Here is a 9,214-nt window from a genome sequence, read left to right as displayed (position 1 = left end):
CCTGCGAGTAATGACCCATAATTAATGTTTATAGACACTCCAGAGTATGAGAATTCACTGAGCCGCAGGAGCGCCTAGGGATCAAGCAGCCTCTAGAAACTCTTCTATAATTAACATTTAACGATTATGCAGAAGCCCCGAGGCAAGCAGCTGTCTCCACTTCTGCAGGAGAGGCCTGAGGGCAATAGGACAAGAAGATGAACTATTTAGAAACCCATCATCAGCTTAACTTTTCTCCTCCCGTGCCCACGGACTTCTCACTTGTTGTAGCAAGACAGAGAGATGCAAGTGTCACCTTGGCACAATGGCAGCAGTTATACTTGTAGGAGGCACTGAAAAAACACCCAACTCGTGGGCCTATCCAAAAATGGGCCCTGACGTTAACGCAACGTGCGTGAAGAAGCTTCACCGCGGTCAGGTCAAGGGCCGGCCGCTCTCAGCCAGGAGGAACCAGGAGGGGTGCGTGGGTAGGACCAGCACCCCCACAGTAAGGGACCGTTCATAGACAGGGTGGGTGAGTGAAAGGCAGGAGCACACATTTCTGTCTGCACCTCAGCCCTGCTAATGCTTTAAAACAAATCCTTAAAAAAAAAAAAGACGTAAAATCACATCCAGATGCAACCTAAAAAATGTAAACTAGCAAAACTTTAAGCTGTAAAATCAACAGGAATCAGTGGCTGAAGTAATGAACGAAGTGGCAGAGTTCAAGCAACTGCAGATACATAAGCAAGATTCCTCTCTTCCCAATTTAGAAAGTAAATATTTACCATAAATCTGTTTCATATACCAACAGGTTGCTTTAAAATGCTACTTTGGGCAGAACTCTTGCCCCCCACCCCTGAGAACTGATGAGATCCACTAGTCACTCCACAGGACCCAAGGCTAAGTCTAACAAGCAGAGCAATTATCAATGTTGCTCCCAGCCTTAGTCACAGAAATACAGTAATTATTGTCGCAGTGAATTAAAATATACTCTTTCCTATTAATGTAACATTAGCTTTTATATTTTAAACAGCCCAACTGACAATATAATACACTCTTTATTTATCTCCGTACCTTTGAGGCATCCCAAAAACTGATGTTTTTGAAAGGCTCTTACAAGGTGAAACAATCGAAGATCTGGACCCACTTAGGTGCACAGCTCCGTTCCTGGTCAAGTCAATGAGCAGCAGCAGCCCACGCTTTGTGGAGGAAGGACTTTCACTGAAAATATTTATTTTAAGACTGAATTTCTACTAAAGGAAGGCTCTGTTGTAAACATTTAATAAGATCTGGGAATGTAAAATGCTGGTATAAGATCACTTAATCAAATGTGACCTGAACAGAGACAGACGATGACCAACACGGTACAAGAGCGTGTCTTTCCTTACACTTCTTGCTTTCAATAAGCAAAAAATAACAACTTACAGCAAATCTGAGGGACTGCCTCAGAAAATACTAGTGACAAGGGGGATTTACCCTGTGAATGAACACAGGACACGAATACTGTGATATAACTTGAGCAGGAAAACATCCACAGAAAATAAACCAAGCTCAGTAATTCTGCATTATAATTACTTGAATAATTGCTCTAATTTTGCAGATATTGCTAAGAATAATGGAAGAACCACTCATTTCTTTGCAGTGCTTTAACAATTAAAATACGCTTCTGCTTTTCTCAAAACAAGGCCCGAAGGAGACTGTCCACACTCAGAACACGCGTGGGCCAGGGAGAGCCCACACGTGTTCCCCCGTGCTGCCAACCAGCGGGGCTGCAGCGCAGGGCAGGGGACGTTGTCCCTGGCAGGGCAGGCAGGGCTCTGCTGACAAGGCTGCCAAAATCCATCATTCTCCTGGCACTGGACATTCACAAAGAGGGAAATGGAGTCTGAAACCTCAGTTCTTGCAGATCACCAGGGAGCCATGGGATTTCACTGGCATTAAAAAAAAAGCACCAACCCTAGACAGTACTATAGCATTAAACAGCTTTTAAAAGAGTAGGAAATATTTGTTTAAGAAAGCCTGCAGTTTGAGGCTCTGCAGTCTTATTCAATGTTTACAACAGAGCCTTCTTGTACTAGACAGTCTTTAAATGTGTATTTTCTGTATTTTCAGTGAAAGTGCTTACTATGCAAAATGCTGGATGCCGTTGCTCACTGACTTAAACAGGAACACCCACACAGTTGCTTTATTTCCCCTTCCGAGTTATGAAAAAGTGCTAGAGAAAATTCATTGCTCCCGGTCACAGGCTCCAAACACGGACTGCAAGGAGCCAGGTTCTGAAGTGGTAAAAGACCCTGCGTGAACAATGCCGCGGTCTGAAGGCACAGCCAGGATAGATTACAAAAGAGCACTTAGCTCTCATGACTTTGCATCACGGCAGCATGAGGGATTTTGCCAGTCTCATCCAGAACCATTTTTTGGTGCAAGGATTGGTGTAATCACAAATTGTAATGAACCGTAAGATACTTGGAAACTCGTTCTTCATGGTTTTGCACTTGACTGGAATCAGCCGTTTGAGACGAGCACCTGAAAGACAGGTCACACAGGCAGAGGATTAGACAGAGCCACAGTCAGATCCTGTATCCATTTTCTCCCCACCACAGCACACACATCACAAGATCCAGGTTTGCTGCTGATTGTGCGCCACCTCATTATCACGCAACCAGCTCTCACCCTGCAGAGCAAATTTCTGAATCCCAAGCCCTCTGCTAAGAACATTTCACTCAAGTACGTAGCTGGGCCCCATCTAGCTTGCGTAGGGCAGCTTGCGCTGATCCCCACTGGGAAGGATAAAGGCCTGATGAACTGCAGATAGAAACGAACAGAGCAGTTTCTTGCGGAAGGCAAACAGAAGTACACAGTGCTCACTACTTCCAGGTGTGTACAAAGAGAAAATTCAGAGACTAAGTTGCTTCTAGATGGTCAGCTTTGCTGGGTTATCTCCATTTCTTTTTCTTCCTACCCTGATTTACTCAGATAGGTTGCAGATGTTACCCAACAAAGGGCTGCACGGAATTGCTCCGCTAACATGAACTGCTTTTTTTGAGGCACGCACAAGATGAGACAATTCTCCCTGTGATCGCAACTGCTTGAAGGAGCAGCTCTTCTTAAAGAGGAACCTCTCCCCTTGTAATTCTCCACAGGGACACCCGCTACCAGCTAAACTGTGCTGCCCACCGCAAGTGATGACGCTAAGACCTGGATGAGGCAAATAACTGAGATTTCACAACTGCAGCAGATGCTTAGGTAATCCATGGAGCTCCCAGAACCTGCCACCAAACCCTTCTGTGCATTAGTTACCCACGTAAACAAGTAACTCCGTGATTTCTGTAAGCCTCTACTTACACGCATGTTTTTACTGGTAGAGCTCAGGCCATTACACACAGAGGGACATTTCTTTTCCTGTTGTTCTAATAAAAAGTATGATGCCAACAAAAAAATGGTGAAGAACTAAAAGAACTGCTGCAGGTGACCCTGCTTTGGCAGGGGGGTTGGTCTCCAGATGCCCCTTCCAACCCCAACCAGTCTGTGATTTTGTGTGACTTTGCTACAAATGTTGATGATTTGGGGCTGACGCAATGTGCCAGGGGTGTTCAGTGGATTAACAGTCATCATATGGAATTATTGCATCAAGAAGATGGAGCCAATTCCTAGCTCTGCCACTGGCTTCCAGTTTAACCTCTGGCAAGCTATCTCATCTAGAAAAGAGACGTTACATGCAGACACTCCTACTGATATACAGAGCCTCCATACTATTAGGCTGTGCTGCACTTACTCCCCAGCAACATACCCAAGTGTAGACTAACTAGTGGTTAGAGAAAAGCCATCTGAACAGGCTTGACAGAAGTAAATTGACGGCATTTCAATTCAGAACCAAGTACGTAAGAGATTCTTCCAATCCAAGATGAACATTCCTTCTGTATTTTGTTTACCTATCCACAATATTCAAGGATCTCTGCAAAAAGCTGCATGTTCATTACCTGTTAGCCTATTCCCAGCATTTACCCGCAGCCTGAATTTATTCCGTATGGATCCCAAAGCGCTGCACAAGCCTGACGTGCAGCTACAATGTCTCTGAAGCAGGCAGCGTCAGCCCGCTTGACAGCTGGAGCACTGAAGCCCAGCCAGCCAAACTTCTCGCTCGCGGTCATGCAGACGGTCAACAGCAGGGCAAGGAACCGAGTTCAGGTCCCTGCCTGCACAACAAAAATTATAAAGCCACCATTAGTTTTAATGGCTGCTTCTAATAGCGATAAATCTCCTTTTGCTTAGTGGAGGGCATCATGCCCAGGGCAAGCCCTGTGCCTGGGTGGACTTTTCCACACTCTCACACAGGTGAAACGTAGGTCAGCGGTGAGAACTCAGGTCTGAGTTACCAGTTCTGTAACTATCAGTTATTTATTTTCTCCTTTCTCACCCGTATTTATCTCATTTGTTTAAACACATCTGAGACTACCCGTCATCCTGCATTTGTGCAGTGTCCCAACAGTACAGTGCCCACTCACCTCAGCTGGAGGTTCAGATGTTACTGTAATAAAAATTATGTTGTTGATACGCAGTTTTAAATGGGATATTTGTGAGATCTTACCTGGGGAAAGACTAAGAGCAAATTTGGTCTGAAAATCACATTCATCGCTTTCCAGGTAATCATCTGAAATGACGACCACCATCCTCCGACACCTGAAGATGAACCAGTCGGGAGAAAAAAATAAAATGTCAACAGAGATGCTTCTCATTGTCACTGGTAGAAGGATGTATTCCTCTGAATTGCTCTGGTGGAGAAATGAACGTGCCAGCTGTGTTTTTTAACTACAGAGCAAGGACTACTGACAGACAGCTAGCTACGTTACATGCAAAAACCTAATGACAGATACACACTCATATACCAAAAAATGAGGAAATATCAAAGTCCAGATTGTCTGTGCAATCTTTCTTTGATCCTCAGTCTCTGTATTACAAACAATGCCATCTTAATTGCACGCTTACATGCTGCCTTTATTGACTGAGCATAACCGGTACATTTTAATATCAGAATGAACTGGACAGAGCTTTATTGTACTCATATTACTGTGAATTCACCTGGTTTCATAAATTTGAGCTTTATTCTCCAGCTTGTTGCTTACATTCATTTGAGGTGCCTGGATGTAAACAACATTGTTAGGCTCTTTATGGCAGGCTACGCTGTACAACAGCCAGCACAGCGAGGCCTTACGAGGGTGTCTGTTAAAACCAAGCCACCTCCCTCGGAAAGGCTGATATTTAAAACCCAAACACCCGTCTTGGGATTTTTCACTCCCTATCTGGGGAGTTGCTTTTATGTCCCACAGCTCCCACCACACCCGAGTCTGACACAGGTCTGAAGGATTCTTGGAGTCAGCGCCAGAGCCAAGACCAGTGCTGTCACCTCAAACTCCGCACTGTTGGCTGGAGCAAACTCAGCCTGGAGCTGTAGTCATTTCCAGATCACCTCCAAGGATGCGACTGCAGTATATTCCAGCCAAAGAAAAGCGATCAAACGTAAGCAGCATCACCACAGCGGCATCTCCCTTGTGAACACGATGAAGCAACATGTTTGGGAGTGCTCAAGTCTTCCTTCTTGAGCCAAGAGCATAAAACAAACCCCATCAAGACAACCTTGTAGGTTTTTACTGCTTCACTGGCACCATGCTGCAGACATCATTGTAAAATGAAGGTACCGTACCATTACACTCAGCTGTCCCAAACAGCCACAGTTCGCTTACCTCCTTTCTATAAGTTCTCCGCTGATGGACCACACGCACGTTCCTGGCAAGACATCCCGATCAAAGACACAGAGCTTCAGTTTGAACTCTGTTTGTTCCAGCTCCCTGATCATCTCCTGGACAAACTGAAGGTCTTTCTGACAGTAGCAGATGAAGGCATCAAACATCTCTGTTCCGTTCCCTGAAACCATTAAAAATTTAGCTGTCATCTTCTACTATATACGAAGTTAACTCCTGTAGTGAACTTTCACTAGCTCCCACAGGCTTGGACTCAGATTCAGGAGCTTTGACAGACAAGCTCTGGCCAAACTCGCGAAGGCAATTTAACATTTTACCAGAGCAGCTACGCTTCAGCCCAGACTCCTGTCCCTAATAGGGCTGGCAGGAGGTAACGCACATCTGAGCCTTGACCGCCTTGGTTCACAGTCCCAGCTATTCACATAAACCCACATTTGCTGGCAGTGGTTAGGGAAGGGTAGCTGAGTTGCAGGCATCCAAAATCTGCAGAGACAATAACGTACAGCCACAGGGAGTCGAGGAGAAACAGAGTCTGGGAAGAGCCGGAGGGAGCAGAGTACCCCAGAGGATGCAACTCAGAGCTTCGATGCTTTGGGATTTCATTGGGAGTTACACATCTAAAATATCCTTGTGGCTCTGGGTCCTACTTCTCTAGTTCAGGTCACAGAGATTCAAACTTCCCAACCAAAACCTTCCTGCAGGCCCTTCATCCACCAATGTCCTGACATCCGCTGTCCACTGAGCTATGAGGTAGGCCTTGACATTTGGAACCTGCCATTTTTATGGCTAAGATGTCAAACTTGGGTACCTGAAGTCATATCCTAAGTAAATGGCTCTGTTTTCCAAAGATTAATGGCTTGCAGCTCTCATTCACTTAGCAGTTATCCAAATATTAAAGTGCTATATTTTAAGGGCAATCTCTCTCTTAATTAAGTGCCTTAATGCTGCTGCATAGTTTCCCACTGTGTTGGTTTTTTTTTCCTTATCAATGTCACTACATATATTTTCAAGTTTTTATGCCAGTTAAAGCCTACCACAGTTAAAAAATAGGTCAGGCGCTAAAAGCTGCTGAGAAAAGTATCAACCCGGCAGGCAGAGCCAGCCCAAGAAGCATCCAGTCAAGCGGAAGGGTAACTGTCTGCCAGGTCAATCAAACTGAGGTTATTGCTTTAGGGGCACAGCACTAACTTGGGGGTCACATCAGGCAAAGCTGCCACGTACAAACACCAGCACATCGGTCTGTGGACATTTGGGGAGGGTTAACGATGTCCCCAGGTGGTCACCCAAAGTCGGACTAGCCAGGGTAACACCTGGTTAGGTGAGGTGAGCTGACACATATCTTCATTCAGCCTCAGCTGCTGCTCTGTCTGTCACAGAACCTTCTAGGATGTCTGCTTCCTTAGCCCGCAGCCGCACAGGCAGCCCAGCATGCACACGTACGGCACGGTTAGAAACACCGAAGACTGCGCACACAGCCCAGGACGCAGTTGCACACACACGTGGCTGCATGTGCAGAGCTGCACACGCAGCCCAGCAAGCACAAACACACACACGGAGAACCATGTTTCCTCTCTCCCCTCACTTTGCACCCAGCGGTACTTCAAACCCTGCTTCCTTTTTTTTATTCAAAGTGGTTAAATCTGCTGAAGACAAGGCAGCATAGCCAAGGCAATCAGCTCTGACATCCTTCCCCCTTCACTCCGACCCACGGTGCTTTCAGCAGCTGTTGCTCTGCTGTGCAAAGGGACACATTTCTGGGAAGTTTCCTCCCATGCGCGTCCAGCGGGCTCTGTGCCAGCCTGCTTGAGTACAGCGTTCCCCGGGGTTGCTTTTCCCCTCTGCCCTAGGGAACACGGAAAATAAAAATGCCTGCAGACTGCCAGCTAAAGCATTCTGGCCTAGGCTATGAAAAGTCACAGGAGTAATGAAAGCAAACAGGTTCTCTGTGCTTCTCGCGGGGATCTGCTAGAGCTGAAGGCAATTCCAACATGAGGTATCAGGCAGCAAAGTAATCACGAGCGCTTACCGTACGGATCGTCCCTGGTGGTGATGCCCATCAGTTCCGACGTCTTCGGCACGCTGCTGTCTACTGCTGGCACTTGAAGCGGCTGGTCGGCCTGCTCCTGCTTCCTCTGTAAGTATTTCTTACAGTCCTCCTCTGCAAAAACACACAACCAGTGCAAGAGGCTCCTGTGACCATGGTTTTACATCGCTGGAGTTCTTTAAAACAGGAATAGCTATTTCACGGATCAGGGATATCGGAGGGAAACCTCCTGTCTGTTTTTTTTTGGCACCTAGAATTTCTCTCACTGCTTTTTGAACCTCTTGATGCTGCCTCCACCACCTCCTCTAGCAATTAATTCCTGAAGCTCACTCTTGCTGTCTAAAGAAGTACTTTCTTTTATTCATTTGAAACCAATCTCCTATTATCCTTAGTTCCAGTATATCCCAGTACACTTTTAACAGCATGCGTTGTGCGCCTAACAAGTCCCAACTCTACTGTCTGCTCTCATTGCTATGCATTTTAGAGTATTTAAAATCATAAAATAATTGGGGGGAGGATTCTCAATTAGAAGTCTTCATATTATCTTTTACTAATAAATGTAGACACTCACTAGCTGATCACACCACTGGCCTTCGTCAGCCAGAACTGCAGGTGACGATGAGTATGTACACACACTATGTACAGGAGGACCATGTAAAATTCTAAGCAGTCCTCGAAACAGGCTTTATATCCTGCAACAGGTAGTGGAGATCCTCTTTATCTGAGGCGGAGCGGGTGTGCAGCTCCTCTGGGGTAACTGAAGGGCTAGCAGGCCTGCCATGTTCGCTACTGTGGACTTCCCAAACAGGAGAGTGATGGACACAGGTCTATTATAACCACATTTATTTAAAAATGAATGATAAATCTAAATGTTAAGTCTTTGGAGAAGTGACAAGAAACCCTGCAGCCTCTGCCACTCTGCAATATACAATTACAGAAGAACTTGAAAGTAAAAGGAGATCTGAAACCAGGAATTAACAAAAAGATTACACTCCCTAGAGCCTTCTCCTTTACTTAAGACTGAAAAAAAAAAATCCCAACAAGTATCAATCATGAAAGTACTGATCATGCAGAGGGTTAGGCTGGCACAGAGATCACTGGTACATCAGCAGTAGCAGAGCAAAGAATCTCCTGGAAGTGCAGGATGTGGGTGGGAGCCCGGTAAGCACTGCTGTAACACAGCCCTGGTCGGTGACAAGCGGGTCTGCAGGAAGCCCACCTTCTGAAACCCCATCCTTTGCTTCTGTCTCACAGTTTTGCATCTCGTGACTGGATTATCTCCAATCTAATAAAGTGTGAGATCTGATAAAGGCTTTTCCTGAGGCTGAGACATTCCCAATCTGCCTCTCGCCTCCCTCTTCCTCCCCAGTCCTGCAGTGAAGAGAAGAATCGGCCGCATTCTTTACCAGCCAGAAGGTCCAGATTTCAG

General features: G+C 45.9%; 1 protein-coding gene across 1 annotated transcript; it reads right to left on the bottom strand.

The window, feature by feature from the left end:
* Positions 1 to 2,061: 2,061 nt before the first annotated feature.
* MYD88 (myeloid differentiation primary response 88) lies at positions 2,062 to 7,899 on the bottom strand (the record flags this gene model as incomplete). Its single annotated transcript, XM_009707993.1, has 4 exons — positions 2,062 to 2,508; positions 4,571 to 4,662; positions 5,724 to 5,904; positions 7,768 to 7,899. Coding segments are annotated over 4 exons (560 nt in total), but the record flags the coding sequence as incomplete, so codon positions are not given.
* Positions 7,900 to 9,214: the final 1,315 nt, after the last annotated feature.

Source organism: Cariama cristata, unplaced genomic scaffold (genome assembly GCF_000690535.1).
Source record: "Cariama cristata isolate BGI_N322 unplaced genomic scaffold, ASM69053v1 scaffold23109, whole genome shotgun sequence".
Lineage (NCBI taxonomy): Eukaryota > Metazoa > Chordata > Aves > Cariamiformes > Cariamidae > Cariama > Cariama cristata.
The sequence above is the reverse complement of the archived record's forward strand: the minus strand, read 5'-3'. Positions and strand labels throughout refer to the sequence as shown.